This window comes from Aulonocara stuartgranti (assembly GCF_965226115.1).
Source record: "Aulonocara stuartgranti genome assembly, chromosome: 23".
NCBI classification, from domain to species: domain Eukaryota; kingdom Metazoa; phylum Chordata; class Actinopteri; order Cichliformes; family Cichlidae; genus Aulonocara; species Aulonocara stuartgranti.
The window spans coordinates 23,133,875-23,153,648 of record NC_138958.1 but is presented as its reverse complement, the minus strand read 5'-3'; the positions used below and the strand labels follow the sequence as shown (position 1 = coordinate 23,153,648).

Genomic DNA, 19,774 nt, shown 5'->3' with positions numbered 1-19,774 from the left:
AATAAACTGTAGACACAAATGAGGCAGGTTCGAATCGCCTTGCGTTTCACGCATGTGCAGTACTGGAACATAAGCGTTTCCGGCCGTTTCAATGTGGACGCACAACTCTGTGAAAATGACTGAAAAGGCTAGTGTGGACGCGGAGCCCTTTCAGATGAAAATGCCATTTTTAAATCTATCCAGGCTAGTGTGGACGTAGCCTAAGGGACACTGATCCATGACTGAGAATACTTTACTGTATTTTTCTGTCCAGGTATGATTTTACTGCATTGACAGTGTTTTGGGGATCATTGTCGGGCTAAAAAATGAAGCTGTGGCCAATCAGATGATTTCCAGATGGTTTTGCATGGTGGATCAAAAACCTGACTATACGTTTCAGTTTTTAATGACACATGCACACCATGCCGAGATATGACAAGGTTCAACTAACAGCTCTTTGAGAATCACCTGTTGGTGCAAAAATACAATTTTACCTGTCAAACTGTGTTACGTGTGGCATTTTTCATAGATTTAGCTAAAGAAATTGAAACAAATTGTGCTTTTATGACAGGCTGCTAGTGAAAAAGTGCCTAAAGACACAATTTAAAATTGGTTTTCCCACAAAACTGGCTCATCCCTTGACTTAGGAGCCTTTCTTATGCTTGAATGAGTCATAGACACATGTTAAGAAAAAAAAATCTGAAAAAGGTACAAGGACTGGGATGAAAAGGAATGAAAAAGCAGTCAAAGCCCTTCAGAAAGCCTGGAGAACTATTGGTCAAAACCACTTTAAAAAATTACAAAAAAGTCATTGGAAGCAAAATATAAAGAAATGAGGGGTAGTTCAAGGCTTTTGCACAGTACTCACCTGTCATCTGTGCATTTTTTGCCTCACAGTTTTTTTTATAAAGTTAGTGAGTAAACTAAACAGGGAAAAAATATTAAATGGGTTAAACAGTAAACTATTCCTAACCCCCACTGGAACGTATCAGCTATTGACTGATGACTGTGAGTCGGGGGATAATGGCCAATCTTTTTCACTTTCCTACCAGCAGGTAGGACTTCCTCTGCCATGTGCCAATCATTGTTTGCAGATACAGGAAAATTTCAAAAAGTTACTTAAAAGCAAAATCTTCATCTTTCAGTGGCCAATTTTTTTTGTAAATGCCTTTTTCCTACTGATTCTGCATATTCATAAAAAAGCATGTGTTTATAGAGATTAACCTAACCTTAACCCTAAATGGCTCACCTGACCTTGTGGATTTTAAGGCCTTCAAGAAATGTTTCTGTAAAGCTGACTGCCTCCTGGCTTCAGGTCAGAACACTTTTAACTAACCAAACAACATCATAAGTCTGGCTGTGATTATTTTGCTAAATCCATGTTTTAGAGTTTTGCTATGCTTGTTATGAGAAGGCCAAGACTACATATCTTCCTGCCAGCATCCACCGATACATGCTTAATCTGCTCGCTCATGATCGGAGCTGCAAACATGGAGCTCACTGTCATCCTACCCTTTCACGGCAATAAACTTTATTGAAATAGCAAAAGGAAAACTATTTTTCGGCTTTATTCGTGACACGCTCCCTGTTAAAGGGCCTTTATTCAGCTTTGTGCCAAATTTTGATTGCGTAACTCCTGAGTTCAACTTTTTGTAGTGAGACTGACTTTAAATGAGGGTTAGAGCAGGGCAAATCAAACAAGGCGGCTGTGACTTCGTCAAAAGTGCCTTCTCAGAATTTGTCAAAGAGCAAAGAAGGGAGACAGCGAGAGAGAGACAGTCAGGAGATAAAGAGAGAGGGAGAGAGTTGGTGGTGATTCCAAAGCATAAAATGAGTGTCTGAGACTTCTCTTCCTTTCTCTTTCCTCCCTGCGGTTGCCAAGCCGGATGGCAGCAGCGAAGCATGTCGGATCACTGTAAGGTGCTGTAACGGCTTCCCGATTTCGCCTCAAATGATGTGAAAATCATTGCCAAGCCATGTGTGGTGGTGTGAGGCGAAAAAAATGACTAGCTTCTCTTCTCACTGTTAATCAAACCTGGGGTGGCAGAGCGTTTCGCAGACGGAAGCCATACATAAAGATGTGCTTGTTCACCGCTCTCCCTCCACCAACACCCCCAACCCCACCAACCCTCTGCCATTTTCTCCTACACCACCTACTCTGGCTTTTCTCTGACGCGCCAGTCACCGGAGAGTCAGACAAATGAATACTTCCTCTTTTTCATCAGCGCTTCCCACCTTTTCATCAACGCCCATAAAGCAGTAGCCGGCACCTATCACTGGCAATTGCCTCTCGGCTGCTTGAGTGATGAGACAGAGGTGGCAGAGTTCACTAAGTGCTCTTATGGCAGAATGGATGTTACTGGGTCAGAGGGTCGCTCGTACATCTCATTACACAGGATACACAGACGCACACAAACCTGTGCACCTGCCCGCGACTGTGTGTGCATACAAAGAAAATGCATCCTGATGTGAAATGATGAGCCTGTGGCCCCCGCGTGTAGCAGCAAACACTCAGGCCTGTGCAATACACACTAGGCTCTAACCTCTAGACACGAGTGCTGTGCAATACTGCAAATTTTGGTGTCAATCCTATACCAGGTAAATACAGGGTCTGTATTGCTGATACTGACACCAGCACCTTTTATAAAGCACTAGAGCAGTGAGACATTATTTTTACTTTCCACAACAATTAGTTAACACAAAAAAACACACTGTAAAACCTTTCTGCTTTTCATGTATTTTGAAACTGCTTTTAGTTTTTGGAGACCTGGGTTGTAAATGTGTCTGTCTCTTAAGCACTTTGGATCAGCTTCTATTGTTTAAGTGTGCTATAGGCTATAAATAAAATAGACGTGACAGCCAACACAGAAAGGTTCAAATGTTTTTCTTCTTCAAAAGAATGAAAATAGAAAAAAAAATAATTTTAAGGACAGAAACAAAATATCGATCCTATCACGCTGGTATCGATCTGATACCGATACCAGTGTTGCTATCGATACTAGCGATATTTGGATCTATGCGCTCACCTCTACTAGACATTAAGAAAAAGGTAAAAATAATGAATGACATGCATGTAAGCGCAATGCAGCTCCTCCAAAATGACTATCTCATCAGCTTTTGCTGTGTCTGCTAATTAGATGAACTTGTTGCTCTTTAACTACACACACACATTTATCAGAATGATAACCTTGTGGCTGAAAACATTTAAGAAGAGTCCAGCAAAGACGCTGCATTGTGTGCAACGGCGCACAAAGACTCCCTTTCATGCCTCGCTGCGTCACGGGCCAGCAGGCTATGTCAAACACATTCTACGTGACATCCATCTCCAAGATCTCCTGCTTGATCTCGGGTTAAAAAACAAAACACCGCAAGGAATCAATTCCGAACTCCAGCATCATGAGGTAGCACATGAATATGGAAGACGGCTGAACAGAGCCAGACGTCAGCTAAACTAAAACACAATTAATGTTTCTCTCCCTCCCTCCACCCTCGCCTTTTTGGAGAAGGCCCAAACTCGATTTCGGGGAATTCCGCATCTCATACTTAAGAGTTGATGTGACATTTTAATAAAGCAACACGCCGGGAACGAAAAAACACTCGCAGGAACTCTTCTGAGACAAATAAGATTAAGTCCCGGGTTTGTCCTTCCTCTGCCTTGCTGAACTGTGCCGGCTACAGGATTGATTTAATTTTAATTTGCATAAAATTACATCAGATCTCAGGCGGCGAAAGGTCACGGAGAACACGCGAGACCTGTTCCAGAGCTTCATTACTTGAGACAAAGGTCCAAAAAAGTGGTGGATGCAGGTACTCCACGAAAGCCCCACGGAGATCAAAAGATCCATACTGTGTCAAATCTATAAGCAGGAAGAAAATAAGGGGGAAAAGGGGGGGGGGGGGGGGGGTTGAGCGAAAGGGGAAAACCAGGGATGGAGGAAGACAGGAAGGTGGGCGGCGGGAGCGCAAGTTGGCTGCTCTCCCCAGCATGCCTGCTGTGTGTGAGAAAGCAGCTGTGGCCTACTGAGGATTACATAACATACTGGGACACACACACATATCCAAGGCTGCACGTGGATGCGTATGGATGTGCGCGGTTCCTTCGCTCTCTCAGTCCTCACCGCTGTCTCTCTATAGGAGGATGGTGTTGGGGTGAGTGGGGGTATTTTCTCTATGTTTCTTTGGCCCTGACTCCAGCTTAAACGAGCCCAGTGTGGTGCGACTTTTCCCTCTGACTCAAAATGTGAAACGACTCCATCCATCAGCATCCCTACTTCTTCTGAGCATCAGGACATCCTGCTTCTCCACCCTTTTGATTGTCTTTCTATATGTGCGCCTCACTCCTGGGGTGGGGGGGTGGGGTTCAAACCCACCAGACTGTGAAATGCAAAATCTTGCAGTGGAGAGAATGTGCATGCTCTGCAACTTCCTCCACCTCTATCCTCCGCCCACCCCCCCACTCAGTCCCAGACGGAGTCGCCTTCGCTGCCAGTTGGATGTAAGTGGATGCATCTGAGCAAGCGGGCTCGCTTATGGAGGTTGCGGCTGCCATGAACAGCCTGTCCTCATATAGGAGCTCCATAATGCACCGTCAAGCAACGTGCAGACATTTTGCTTGTGCAGGCAGTCGCACTACATGTGTGTACTCTGTGTGTGTGTGCTGAACCTCTGAGGGATAATATATGTGTTGGAGGGTATAAAGTGTGTCCCGAGGTCAATGACCGAGAGCCATCAGTGGTGTCCTGTTACAATCCTGCCCATCAGGGTCAGGTGCGGTGGACTGGGACACGTCATCAGCGGAGACTGAAAAATCCATCATGTCGGCCTGAAATCTGATCCAGATGTTTTTTTTCTTCTTCTTTTTTTTTTTTTACAGATGCTGGCAAACCGACAGCAAAAGCCAACCAAGGCTTTCTCTGACCAAAATGCCAGTTTACAAAGGAGCCTAAACAAGCATGGGAAAGAGAAGCCAAGACAGCGAGACAGCAGAATAACACGTGCGCTCTTTGCTTTGAGAGAAACTGGGTCCCACAAATAATAAGTGCGCTCTGACCGGCTCTGCTTGTTCCAAATCCAGCTCAGCCCCGCACTTTGTTCCAACTCTGAACAGCCAACTGTACGGGGATTTGGAAGCGAGACAGCGCGCAGTTCAGCTTGGCACTATTAGGTTCAATAATGGAACAAATAGCAGCCTCAAATGTACCATCTGCAGACCTCCAAAAACACTTTACTGCTTTTCTTCTCCCCATCCCCCTATAACCGGCTGAATCATGCCTCGCAGACACCAACAGGGGACACAGTCATCACTCTTGCCATCGCGTCTCAGGGACCCATTTAGGGGCCGACAACAACGGCCTCCTATCTCGCCATCAGGCCGCCGTAAAAGCATCGAATTCTAAATTGTGCCTGGAATACAGAGGGGACCGCTCAAACTGCAGGGCCTCGGCTGGAGACGGAGCTTTTAAGGCAAGCCACAGCTCATAATTCCTGTATTCAGGGGAGCTCAGTGGCATCTTCATGCTGCTACGATGAGCACAATGATCGATTTGCAAAGCTCAAATCCTTTTGCTCTCAAGGCTGCAGGGATCTTCTTATCTAAACTATAGATAGTTTTTCCAAAAGAAGAAGAAACCTTCTCCTCTGGTGATTTGTAATGGGGCTGGAGGCTTTGAATGCTTTGAGGAAAGCATGCATCTTGTAAAGCAACTGAGAGGCGACTGTAAAAACTGCATGCCTGAGAGTCGGGATAATGACAACACACTTGAGTTGGACTTGACAATGTTACTGCCCCCAACTCTAAACTGTTACTATAGAAGGAAAATGTTCTTTTGTTTTGCGCCCATCTTTACATGTTTTACAGCTTATACACCAGAGACATCAAACATAAGGCCTGGAGGCCAGAGTCTGAAGGCACTGGATGGTTTGGGAAAATGTGAAGGAAGGCATTCATTTTGGACTTTTAACTATATTTCAATAGGATTTAAAGCTTTTCCTACTCATAAAGAGCTCTAAAATGGCCATTCACAATAACCAAAGTAATTAAATTATAGATTTCAGTAATTTTCATTCTGAGACTACACCCAACTCTTAACTGTTACAACAGAAATGAAACGTAACAGTTAGCTTCATTTGTGCACATCATTACATGATTTACAGATATCCAACTTATTTTACATTCCTGGCAACATACAGACCACTTTGATCCTATGTGGGCCGGACTGGTGAAACTCCAGTTTCAGAAACTGAGGTACACATTTAATCAGTGAGACATCTTAATATAAGAAAAAAGTGCAGGACTCTTTGGACTTAAATTGGAAGAGGTAATTTTTTTAAATTACAAAAATCTACAATTTCATTTCTTTGGTGTGTTGTGAATGGACATTTTGGCGGTCTTTATCGGTACATAAAGCTGTAAAACTTGTGAAAATACAGTTAAAAGTCCAAAAGTTATGTCCTCCCTCACATATTCCAAAGCCATCCACTGGGCTGGTTTGGAGTCTCTGCCAGGTGAATTTTGGCCCTGGCAGGTGTAAGGTGTAAGGCAGGTGGTGTTATGTTTAACACCACCTGCCTTACACCTTAGTAGGCCAACAAGCATTTCCATTTTGCTACAATTCTTCTAGAAGCAAAGTCTTAAAAGTCAGCAGCCATCTCTGGATTTGTGTTGCCTCCCAAAACCAAAGCGAGGATCTTTCACTTGTTAGACCAGACACAATGGAGCCACTTCCAGTCAAAAACACTAAACAAAAGAACATTTAAAAAGTAGAACCTCTCTCAGTTACATTTCTACATTAAGTTAACCTTACTTATGAGAAAGTAAAATATGCAAATCTTGTACAAAACAAGTAACATCAATTTAAGAGGAGGTGAGTCGTACTAGCTGTTTATTGTGAGTGTGCAACAGTTAGCTTTGTGGGGGTGTGGGGGTTCCTAAGCAACCCCCAGAGACTGCTCTGGGTTCAGTTTAAAAAGTTTAAAAAGTTTTAAGTATTTAGCGCTATCTTGTAGTAGTTTCATTCAATTCCATTTAGTTTAACTTATATTACGCCAAATCACAACAACAGTCGCCTCAAGGCATTATTTAGTATTTGTCTTTTTTTTTGTCTCTCTGTTTAATGCCTCTGGTTTGAAGTTAGCCAGCTAACTTTAACTTAACTACACTGCATGTGGGCAATTTGCAGGCAAGGCAACATCACCAAGGTCCCAGAGTTGTATTAGCCAGAAGAAAGGCAGGTCACGGTCAGTTTGATCTTTCCATTTAGCCCAGGCTGAGGGCAGATTCAGTCACAGAATTCATCTATGAAATTACGTTTACCATTTTTTTTTAAAATCCCAAAACTACAGCTAATCACACAAAATGATGCCAGACATCCTGGCAAAAAACGAGCCGATCTAAATCTAAAACAGTCAAAGACCAAACAGAGCCCATAAACAGCGATTCCAATAAAAGAGAGCTGACATTTCCCACCCTCACAGAGAAGAGCTTTGCCCACATATCCAGCTGTCTTCTCTCTTCCATTTGCATTAGGTATTGATTTTAAAATGCAGGCTGTGGGTGAGAAGCAAGAGAGAGCGAGAGAGAGAGAGAGAGGGGGAGAGGGAGAGAGAGAGATATTCACTCCATATGATGCCCCCCACATGCAATTTAAGAAAAAAATCCCCTGACAGGAGGATAGGCAGGGAGTTGGAGACTTGTTATGAAAAGATGCGTCGGTGGCTAACAGTAGGATGCCAATTAGGCTGCTTGGCCACAACCAGTCACGCACCGGTTTCTCCCTCTTTCTCTCTCCATCCCCTCCCTCCCTTTACTCGTGGAGCATAGAAGTGGGGAAAAACTCAAGCTCATATTTCATGAACAATACCGGCATCAGATTTCTGTGCTGTGATTTTTTTTCTCCCCCTCCTTGTCCGGTAATTCAAGTGCAGCATGGAAAGCATCCTCTCCAGCATCAGCATCATCAGCAGCAATGCAGGTGGGCTCTTATTTGGACACACAAATGGAAAAGAGGAAAGTAGGAGGCATGTTTGGGGGAAGATGTCCCTCCTCTGAGTGACAGGGGGACACCAAACCGAAGCAGTGAAGGGGGAAAATGTAAAAATGAATCATTTGTTCGTTAAAAAAAACTCCGATTTGAAGATTTTTTTTCTAACACACACACCCACACCATCATCACCACCACGCAATGAATAAATAAACCCAGCTCTGGTGCCATTTTTTAAACAGTTTTACAAACTAAAGAAGAAAGAAGAAGAAGAAGAGACGCGTAAGCGCAGATGGCGTGAAGTCTCTCCGCGCACCCCGGCGCCATGTGGCCGCGTGAAACCCAAAGCTTTACACAGCATCTCTCCGTAGACACCCGCTGAATTTGATGAAGCAAAAGGGGGATTTAAAAAATATGAACAAATAAAAAAATGTGGACATTACTGGTGACAGCTTCTTCCCTCACCTCCTTCTTCCCGTTAACACTTAAACTGCTGCTACAGAGCCAGACGCGTTGGGGGATCTATTATGGATAGGAGAGGGGAATTCTTTTCGTGCACGAGGGTTCAAACCTGAGTAATCTGAAGGTTGCAAATCTATTATTTACGTCTAATTCACTCCCTGTTCGAGTGCTCATCTTCACCTCCCCTTACATCATATTTGACAGCTTTATTACGCGCTGCTTTGCGTCCGCATTTTATCCACTTTGCTCATTTATCGGGAAAAACCTGCCAGATACACGAGTGCGTGTTTCTTCTTTTTCTTTGAAAGTTGTGCATCCCGAGCGCAAATTTGCGAGCTCGCGGCTGAAGCTGGCACAGCCGATGCTGAAAGCTGAAAGTTGACACGTACCTGCTGCCAGTTCTCCTCCAGCGAAGGCATGGCCGAGAAGTAGCCGGTGTCGTGCACGAGCTGAAGTTCCTGAAAGATACTGTGGTTCGCCAAGACATCCATGCTTTACGCTCTGGTGATGGGAAAACAAGAATGATCCACAGGGAAGGGGGTGGGAAGCAGAAGAAGAAGGAGAAGAAGAGGAAAAATCTATATATGTGTGTATGTGCCTCCTCTCTGGGCTCTGTCAGACCTCTAAATCCACTTCTTTCATATTAGTCCTTAAACAGGGACGTTAACGGCTGAGCGAGGCGGCTGGCTTCCCCGTACCTGCGCGCATTCTCGGGAGTCGGTGCGTAAAGAGGAGGCTGGAGGTGATGGAGGCTCCATGCGTATCCGTGTTGCCAAAATAGACACGCGATAGGGGAACCGAAGGAGGGGGTGGGGCTTGGTAAACGAAGGGGCGTGGTTCGGCTTGTCAGTCAAGCCCCTTTTAAGGCGAATGGGCGGTTCGGGAGGCGTTAGAGCGGCTGGGAGAGCGTGCAGAGGCGGGGTTGGAGGGGGGGTTTCGCCGGGCAGGATTGGCTCCCGTGTCCAGTCACTCACGCCAAATATGGGCTCGATAGGTGAGCTATTTATGGATGGGTATATTAGATTTGGATGAAGGTCTGAAAGACTAGTCTGAGAGGCGAAGCTGTGGTGTAAACATCATGTGCTAACAAACGGGAGCGAGGAGCGGTGCTGATAGCCTCCTATATTGTTCCCCACAGTGCAAATGTTTAATTATAAAAAAGAGCTGCAGGAATATAGGAAAGCATATTCCTGCAGGGATTATGCTTTTAATGAGTTTAGAGTCAACGTATCGCACTTAATGGTGTTTTAATCTCCTGTAATGTTGTTTCAGGGCTTCTGCAGAGACTGTGCTATTACTGTACAGGCAGGAATCTCATTAAAGTGACCCACACAGCAAAACGTGGTGGGAAAAAGAAAAGTTCACAGTGTGTCTGCGAGTGTGTGTGTGTGGAGTGATAAATAAGTATCCAAATCTTCCACCATGAGTCTTGTTTGGTGGTGTGAGTAATCCCGCTTATTCGCCGGCGCCCCGTGTAAGCCATCGAAATTGTACACTTCCACACGGGCTCAATAGTCCCTCGCACACACAAGGAGAGAGGCAGAGACTGCTGCTGTCTCTAATCTTATTACAGCGCTAGGGGAAGGCTAGCTGAGGGCCCCGGCACCGCAATTTACACATGGCATCTTCGGGAGGGAGACAGATGATGAAGTTCCTGCTGACATTTATCCATTTGACACAACTCACTCCATCTTTCTTTGCCCTGCCTTTCTATTTGTCTTCCTGCTTTCTTTTCAAATCTTCACCTTTCTTTATCTGTGAGCCCCCCCCCCACCACCACCCACAATCATCTTGTAGCCCAGTCAGAATTTCATGAGTTTACCGTAATAAAAACATATAGCAGGAGGAAAACACATGACAGAGACATCTACAGTTGCCATGTGCTTTCTGGAAAACAGTCGAAGTGTGCTCGCCCCTGTTTAGGGAATCTCTTCATGGCTGACTGAGGTGTAAAATATTTACAAGATAAATCCTGTTGTTTTTATGCATTCTTCATGCGGTTCCTTGGGTTTATCAAAGAGGCAGACGAAAACTGACAAAGGGCTAAGACTGTTAAGTTGTTGTTGTTTGTTTTTAAATCACCGCGTACGGTGTAGAGTTTAAATTTGCTGGCGCTTTGTTCATTGCAGCAGTTTTAGGTTAAATTCTGTGCGTAAACGTGCTTGCGTATTATTTGTTATTTTTATTTTACTGTTCTGTGTGAAAAATTTTATATTCATGGTGAATTTCCATTATAATAATGACGTCAGTCTGCCATCAGACACAAACTATACTGTTTAACTGTTAAACTCACATGGCAGAGACATGACACATTTAGGCATGCAGACATGGTCAAGATGACTCGCTGAAGTTCAAACTGAGCATCAGAATGAAGAAGAAAGACAATTTATGTTTGTCGGTCTGAGTATTTCAGAAACTGCTGATCTGCTGGGATTTTCCCACACAACCATCTCTAGGGTTTACAGAAAATGGTCTAAAAAAGAGAAAATCTCCAGTGAGCGGCCGTTCTCAGAGAGAAAATCCCTCGTTGATGTCAAACATCAGAGGAGAATGGTCAGTCTCCATTGAGCTGATAGGAAGGCAACTGTAACCCAAAGAACCACCCAATAAAACCAAGGTATGCAGAAGAGCTTCTCTCTGAAAGCACATCAAACCTTGAAGGCAGACAGCAATAGAGCAAGACCACACCCAGGGGTCACTCCTGTCAGTTAAGGGCAGGAAACTGAGGCTACAGTTCACACAGGCTAAGCAAAATCAGACAACAGAAGATTGGTAAAACATTGCCTGGTCTGAGGAGTCTCAAGTTCTGGTGCAACAATCAAATGGCAGGGTCAAAATTTGGTGTAAATAACACGAAAGCATGGATCCATCCTGCCTGGTGTTGGTGTAATGAAGTGGGGGATATCTTCTTAATATCAGCTGAGCATCATTTAAACGCCACAGCTTACCTGTGTAATGCCATGTCCGTCCCTTTATCACCACAGTGTACCATCTTCTGATCTTCTAAATGTCATGTTTAAAACTCTTTGTTGACTCTTTCAACAAAACAAAACAAAAAAACTTATGAAATCTGTATATTTTCTTCCCCATTAAAATTAAATTAAATTAAATTAAGCACACTTCAAACACAGCATGTGTAAACTGTTGACCATGCAAATTGGTCGGCAGTTCATCAGACGTTGAACTGCTGACTATATTTATATTTATATTTTATATTTTGATTATATTATATTTTATTATATTTTGATTATATTTTGGAGATATAATGTGCTCCTGCACATGGATTTTGATGTGCTGCGACAATTACAACTGCAGACTTAGCCAGTCTGTAGTTTTAATTGTTCTAGTGAGGTTCCTGAGGTATTAATTTCTTTTAAACATTTAACATCTGTGCAAAAAGTTTAGATAAGTGTGAATCACCTAAAAATTAATAAAGATATTCAAGTTTGACGGCATTTATTATAGAAGCATTCTGGCTGTAGGGCAGGGTGTTGTTGCTGTTGCTGAAGAATGTATTATTTACTGAAGTGAGGACGTGGGACAACACTGTCACTGAAAACCAGATGTGAACCAGCCACAGAGGTTTTGTGCCTGTAAGATTGATGTAGCCATGGCGATGTCACCCAGTAGCGATGGCTGTCGTCGTCTCAGGTTTTTCATTCTGAGCGTCACAAGTGAGGAGTAGATCTGACTGAGACTGACTGACTGATTTCTCTCAGTGTGTTTGTGTTATATAAAACAAACACCATGCTGTATTTAATAAGGCTTGAAACAAGTGACTGAGACCACAAACTCATTAGGAAAGTTTTTACTGAGTACGAGAGGAGAAGAAGACTGTTAACAGTAGTGTATTTACCCCCTGCTGAACAGTAGAAATAAGCTACAGAGCCCGTGGTTTCAATGCAGAAGATTAAATATTACAATTAAGACACATTTTCAAAACAAGAAGGCCACGTGAGGCCGACTTGCTACAATTCTGATTAAACCACGTAGTCTATCAATAAAGTGCAGGTCACACACGCCTCAAATAGGTTATAAAAGACTGAATTAAAGCATTGGGCAAAAGTCTAGAGCCACTCCCATTTCTTTATACATTGTGAGAACAAAATGAAGGTTTTGACTTCAGAGGTGAATGTCAAAGAACAAACGGTTTAAATATAGTTTATGCATCTCGATTCATTTAGTTTTAATTGCCTACATATGATAGGATTGCTCCAAAAAAATGTAAAGTTGATTCAGGTGACTAAAATATTATGTGCATTTGTAGTGTTTTTACAAGCGTGAGTTGCTCCACATGGACTACAAAGGGTCTAACTTTGTCTGACATCAAATGTGAAATGTGTTCGTATAACATGTGGGGTGTTTTCATGAGAAACGGGAGCATGGGACATTCCCCTCCAGGATAAAATGTGCATGTCTGAGTAAATTGTTGCACTGTTTACTTCTGATTGGATCACTTCCACATTTGTCCCGCCTTTCTACACAATGTACTTCATTCTGATTGGATCTCATTTCTCTAGAACATTTTCACCTTGTTTTCATTCGTTATCAAACGTGCCAGTCCATTATATCATAGTTTTTGTCCCTGTTGTCTTTTTTTTTTTATCAGAAAAAAAAGATTTCTGACAAAAACTATGATGGAAGTTGTTGGTCTAAGAAATTAACACTGCTAAAGAGGTTAAAGCACAGATTTATTCATTGATCAACATGTATTGGCCTATGGCCTTGATGACCCTGAAGAAGGCCAAATTGGTCAAGTAGTGAAGCTGTTATTTATGTTCCAAGCGTTGATGGAGCAATATGCCAACATATTGGCAAATACAGTAGCTCTTTGGGAATCGCCTTGTTGGTGCAAAAATACAATTTTATGTCTGTCAAACTGTGTTATCTTTGGCATTTTTCATTGACTCACCTAAAGAAATGGGAATAGGTTGTGACCAGCTGATACTAATAAAGTCCCTAAAGGTACAATTATAGTCAGTTTTTAAGTTGTCTGTTATGTCACACAACACTGGTTCATCCATTGAGTTAGGTGTTTTTTTATGCTTGAATGATTCACAGGTCAGAGTTAAGTGACTTAACAAACAACAAGAAAATTTTCTGAAAAATGGTCAGGTACAAGGAATGGACTGAAAATTAGTGAAAAACCAGCCAGTGTCTGAAGAAACACTTTGGAAGACCTTCAATAAGTCTGAAGAGCTATTGCTCAAGACCACCTTAAAAAATTCAGAATATAAAGAAATGTGGGGTGGCTCAAGACCTTTGCACAGTAGAGTATACTATCAAATTAAAGGCATACTGAACCAATCCAAACACTGTAAAAGTCCCCATGAAGTTTATTACAGAGTCTGAGGAAGTTATGTCTGTGCCATAGCAATATTAAGAGAAACACTGTACCCAGCAATCTTTATGATTGCTCTCCCTTTTTATTTTATCAGCCAACCTTTAAAAAAAGTCTCTAAAACACAAAAAGCTCTCTTCATGGAGTACAGTTACAGTATCCTGTAATTTCGTCCTCCTGGTCTTTGTAACAATTTGTGTTTTAGCTGAGAAGTTTAACAGCATCACCGAGAATCAGCCAAACTGGAAGTCTCGTCTTAGTGCCACGTGTGTCGTCCCCCCGCCGCCACCAATCCTTTCTCTCCGCAACCTCCTTCTCCTCTTCCTCCTCGGCCCGAAGCCCATGCATATCATAGATAAAAAATAAGTGCTCACCATTATCCGTGGGCACACAGCGTTATATTGTGGATGCTGACATTGCTCTTACCTGGCAGTTGGTGCTTTTACTATATTAATAATGGAGCAGGCTCCATCCATCATGGGGATATGAGGCTGCTAATCATGTCAGCTCCCTGCATATTCACTCCTTTTATCAAAAGAGGAGGCGAGGTAGCGGGAGAGCGGCAGAGGAAGGGAAAAAGTGGAAAAAAAGCAGGTGAGGATGACGGCGAGAAGCGGCAATTAACAAAGAGTTGGAAAATGATGGAGGAGAAGAGGTGGGGGTTGGGTGGGAGATAGAGGGGGACAGTATCAATGTGCTGGACACATGACAGATGCCCTTGGCCTTTTGCTGAATGGCTTCCCTGTTGGCAGGAGTTAACCAGTGTATTTAAACAGGACAAGACGAATGGGACCTCCACTTCCCCCCCCTGCTCACTGAACCAGCCCATTTCTATTCCAACTCACAGCCTTTACCCCTTGTGGGAATGCTAATATGGTTAGCTGACATTGCTGGGGTTAAAACTTCATAACAGCATGTTACTGTAATATTTACTGCCGCGTGACCTTTTTTTTCTTCCCTTTTTTGTTTTGTTTTTTATTTCCAGGAACTTCTGCTGAGCGTGCAGAGAGTTATTCAGCACTCCGGCTTGCTTGCAATGCAACGACATAAAAGGTCACTGAGTTCAATGCTGAATTTTGCAAGCGCAGTATGTCTTTTAGAGGTGGGCAGATCGATCCAAATATCGACAGTATTGACAGCAATGCTGGTATTGGTATAAAATCGATACTCGCATGTTAGGATCGATACTTTGTTTCTATCCTCTAAGTTCAGTATGTTCAGAATTTTGTTATTTGCATATTTTATTATCAGTGTAGATCAGCAAGTTTGCTTAAGAAGTTCCAAAAACTGAAAATATTGGTAGCACAGATACCAACGCTGGTATTGGTAACTAGGGTAAATAATAGTGTTTTTTGGAAATGTCAGAGTATTTTTTATTCATTTACAGACTATTTAAACAACAGAAGTTGAGCCAAAGTGCTTTAGAGACAGAAACATTTATGTTCCAGCTCTTAAATTGTTGTTTGTTAAAAAAAATATGTGAAAATTCCTGTGGAAAGTAAAGTGGTCATTAAAATGTGTTCAGAATTTGGCAAATTGATGATGATTCATCAAAAAAATCCCATTATAGGTCAAAAGTATCAGTGCGGGTATCAGTATCTGCAATACTTACTCTGTATTTATTTGGTATTGGATCAATACCAAAATTTTCCTGTATCACACACCACTAATCTCTTTAGGAAACAAAAAGAAGTCAAATGTCTGGGATATAACATCACGTAACCCACAAAAGTTTCTTAAAACAAGCCAATTTGCATTCCAAACAGAGCTGTATGTTTGCACCCGCCCCAGCTGGCATTAGTCTCTTGCAATCGGGGGACCTTGAGTGTTGCCGCTCTGCTTCATTTTCCCTCATTTGGTGTAATCTGACATCCACATACCCTGATGTATTTGAACACAACATTTTACTCAAATCTGCTGGGTTTTTTCGCTCTCTCCCTCCAGTCAAAATTGCCTTGGTGTAATGTTATGATAACCTTTATGCTTGGAGGAAATCAAACCGCACATATTTTCCTCCCAACAGCTGTCCTCAAACACGCCTTTTTGCCCAGCAAATCACCGCAGAAGAGGAAATTTGCTTTTGATTGATGGATCTGGTTAAATAAAGATAAGATTTTGAAAACGTGGCCATATGTCTGCCTTGTGCACTGTCTCTTTTTGGCTCTGAGCCTGGTTGCAGAACATCTTCATGCTGCTTTCTCCATGGGAGGGGGGTGGGGGAGCCAGAGGAGCAGGAGAAGGTGGAGACGCGTGATGAGTAGAGGGGGGAAGAGGGGTGGATTTCAGAGCGACAGGGTGACTGAGAAAAGCGATAATGAGCGCTCGGGGCTGTCTGGGGGTGCAAACTCCTTCCCGCACAAGATAGCTGCGAGGGAAGGGAATGATGAAGGGTGGGGAGTAAGGAGTGTAGGAGAAAGTGCCCTCTCAGCTGGGTGATGTCTGATGCAGCGCTGCTCCTTCCTACGCCAAGAAAAAAAAAATAGAAAAAGAAAAGGGGAGCGGAAACGGAGCCAGCAAGGAGGCCATGAGGGGCAGCTGTTAAGTGCCAATTAGGCGACGATGAGTGGGAGATGGAAATACCCATTTGCACACAAACTCCTGGAAGCAGGCAGGGAGGAGTAGTCAGAAAGTGAAACAAATAGGGCCTAATCCCTGTCAGTTTTCCCAGAGTTACTCTCCTTCTCGCCCTCTATCTTCCTGCTCGCCTGTTCGGTAACGTCACATCAGTGTCAGCCGAAACTGTGGGTTATGATTTGCTGTTCCATTTAGTTTCTCTTTTTTTCCCCTTCTTCTTCTTCTTCTCCCCTGTCTGGCCTTGGCCTCCTCTGAAGGCCACTGAAAGGAACATTTTGCAGAAGCTTGTCACATTGTGGCAAAGGACAATACGGCTTGTCAGGCGTCCAATTAGTGAGGAAATCCACTCACACATTTAGCTCGTGACACAAAAAATGATAAGGTAGGGGTGAGGAAAATGGGGCCACTTTAGCTGGAGCTCGTCAGAACTGCAAACTGCCTTTGCAGCTGTTGTTGTGCATGTGCGTTTGTAGGTGACAGTTTAGGTTGTGTACCATCATGCTTGGTCATATTATAAGCAAGCAGAAGCCTCCTGATCTTAAAAAATGAAGCAGAAATAATCACACTTACAGCCTGGTGAACAGGATGGATTTGGTCTCTATAGCTAATTTAGGTGAAGCTATTTATAATCATGTGCAAGTGTTCACCTGAACCACACCTCTTGTGCTGTTCGTGTCCCTTGGAGTATTTTTAGTGCAACTGTTTGACAAATAATGGTAACTGGCTCTTATACAGTGCTTGATATAACATGCCTCATTAGCCAATTCACCACAAACACTTTTTAGTGTTTACCAGAGAAACTTGGGGTTGGGGTTCACTATCTTGCACAAGGATGTTTAGCATGCAGACTTGAGCAGCCAGAGATTGAACCACCAACCACTAACCTTCCAATGAGTGAATGACCTGCTCCTGTGCTACAGCCACCCCTGATAAATAATGTGGCTTGCTGCATGAGAGCCCATCCAAGAAGTCTGTGTCTTAGTTTCGGTGGGTGAAACTCTAGTTTTTCATTTGTATGTTAACCTGTCACTGATTAAATTGCCTGTGGCCCAGTTCCAACCAGTTCCTGCCTGCTTTCGCTCCATGTGCACATTCACTAAGAGTGTCCAGCACATTAAGTGCTGCAAATATGCGAGTCTAAGTAAACTTGGGTTATTAAGCCATCCTACATTGAGCCACAGATCTTAGTGCGATTATTGTGGGACCAACACAGAAATAAAAAAAAAAATTAACAGTATCTGTGAAACTCTTAAACACACTTGTGCATTTGTGACTTTATCCAGTATTGTGCAAACGTCTCGAGCCACCTCTCATTTCTTGAAATTTTGTTTGCAAGGAGCCAGACTTTCTTGTAATGTTTTGAACTGCTAAGGCCTTTTTCAATCATTTTCAGTCCACTCCTTGTACCTGACCATTTTCATAGGAATAATTTTGTTTGTTAAGCCACTTAACACTGACCTATGAATCATTCAACCATAAAAAAGCTCCTAACTCAAGGGATAAATCAGTTTTGTGTCAAAATGTAACCGAAAATGTAGCAAGGAAACATTTTAATCTTTAAGCACTTTGTTAGCACTAGCAGCCTGTCACAAAAACACATAATTTGTTCCTATTTCTTTAGTTGAATCTATAAAAAATGTCAATAATAATACAAAATAGTATTTGTGCACCAACAAGGTGATTCCCTAAGAACTGTTAGCTAAAGCCCTGGCATATGTCAATGTGTGTGTGCAGTGTGTCTTAAAAAAATTTGAGGAAATTGGACAAGTGGAGGACAAAAGAAGGAATGTATAATAAGAAACACAGACTTGGAATTGTAGTTAATTAAAAAGAAAATGGTAGTTTTGGAACCAAAGATGATTGTTGTGTTGGAAATCTTCTCCTTTTGCTGGCAGTTGCTGAAAAATGACTGTGGTATCCCTAATACTTACAGAACAGCATGGTACTTTAAAGGAACACCTTTAAAAATGTAGAAATGGAACCAACCTACTGTCATCCATGAGAGTTCTCACTAGCTTTTCTCACAGCAAAGTCAATGAAGCCAAAGGGTGCGATGAATTTTACGAAGAATGAAAGAACGATGAATAAAAGGGGTGCAGCTTTAGTACAAAATAACTGGCTTGAAACATTCTTCCAAGAAAATACAAAACATAGCAGCAACATCAGTCTACAACCCCCACTGCTAAATTTTCACTCCTGACTGTCTAAGAGTAACATTTAGCATTTGCATAGATTCCCTGTGAGGATTGTTTTCCAACACGCCACCCTACCCATTGAATTCAGCTTCAAACCGGTGAATCTCGTGTGCGCTAAGCCCTAACACTGATCGCTGATGCGGTGGGCGTACTGTCAATATTGGCCCATTCACTGTGAGTGAGCAAATCTCCCCTTGACATGGCCAGCCATGCGAGTAATAGCTAGGATTAAGATAGGAAAGTACACACATGAATATACAAAACACAGTATGGCACGGGTGGATCTGAGGGAGCAGCCGAGGGAAATTACTTAGGCCTCAGATGTGCAGCGTGCATAGAAACAAGATTGACTGGAAGCTCGGACATGAAAAGACTCATTCATTGTCAGTGACCCTGATGGCGAATGACACTTTTACATTTGAAGCCATTGTGAATCTATCAAAGTAATTTAGCTTGTTGTACAAAATTGTGTGAAAGGATAGAAAACCGTGCGGCTTGATTATGTGTTTCAATGACACGGCGTTTCAATGTGTGCACCTGGAGGTGTTGAAGTAAGATAATGTCAGTGTCTTCTTTTGACTGCAAACAAGGTCAACTGCTTCATTGCAACGACAGTTGCCATAGCTCCCTGCAAAGAGGAGTCATTGCTCCTGCTCAGAGCTCGCTCACCATTATTATATTAGTTTTGATTTGTTCTTTGTCACCATTGTGCAGCTCGAAACGCATTCATGGATGCTCTATAGGAGAGAGTTGCATTTAAAATAAAATAAATGAAAAGTCAGTTATGAGTGTCAGGATCTCATCTGGTCATAATTTTCCTCCATTCTTTCTGATTTAACTGGGGTTAAAACCATACTGTTTAAAACAAATAAAACCCGTGTAGGTAGGTTTTCAGTGCCTTAAGATAATGAAATCAGTAAAATAAAACCTCACAAAAAGTGGTGGCTATTTACAGAAGATGAAATATCCCCCGTGATGTCACTGTTCGAAGCCTCGGTTTTAGGATTATGGCTGTAGCCATCCTGATTTTTCTTGAGCTTGAAGTAACAATATTTAGAAGAAATGATGGAGTACTAAATTATCAAGATAAAAGAGCAAGCTTGCTAAAGAAGTTTCATCCAAAAACTCAACTGATAGTAGAGTTGGGTGGATTGATCCAAATATCGATAATATCAATACGAACGCAGGTATTGGTACTGGATCGATACCTGAGTGATAGGATAGATATTTTTTTTTCTATCCCC

General features: G+C 42.6%; 1 protein-coding gene across 2 annotated transcripts in view; it reads right to left on the bottom strand.

The window, feature by feature from the left end:
• Window positions 1-9,192, bottom strand: part of LOC309700971 (Krueppel-like factor 7) — a 54,250-nt gene extending 45,058 nt beyond the window's left edge. Inside the window, exons 1-2 of one of the 2 annotated variants that reach the window (XM_082524906.1) lie at window positions 9,042-9,192; window positions 8,810-8,921 (exon numbers count right to left, since the gene is read on the bottom strand). In XM_082524906.1, coding sequence (XP_082381032.1) covers window positions 8,810-8,911 — 102 coding nt within the window. In that variant the 5' untranslated portion in view covers window positions 8,912-8,921; window positions 9,042-9,192. The remainder of the gene's footprint in view (window positions 1-8,809; window positions 8,922-9,041) is intronic. The other variant, XM_082524907.1, reaches the window with a different exon arrangement.
• Window positions 9,193-19,774: the final 10,582 nt, after the last annotated feature.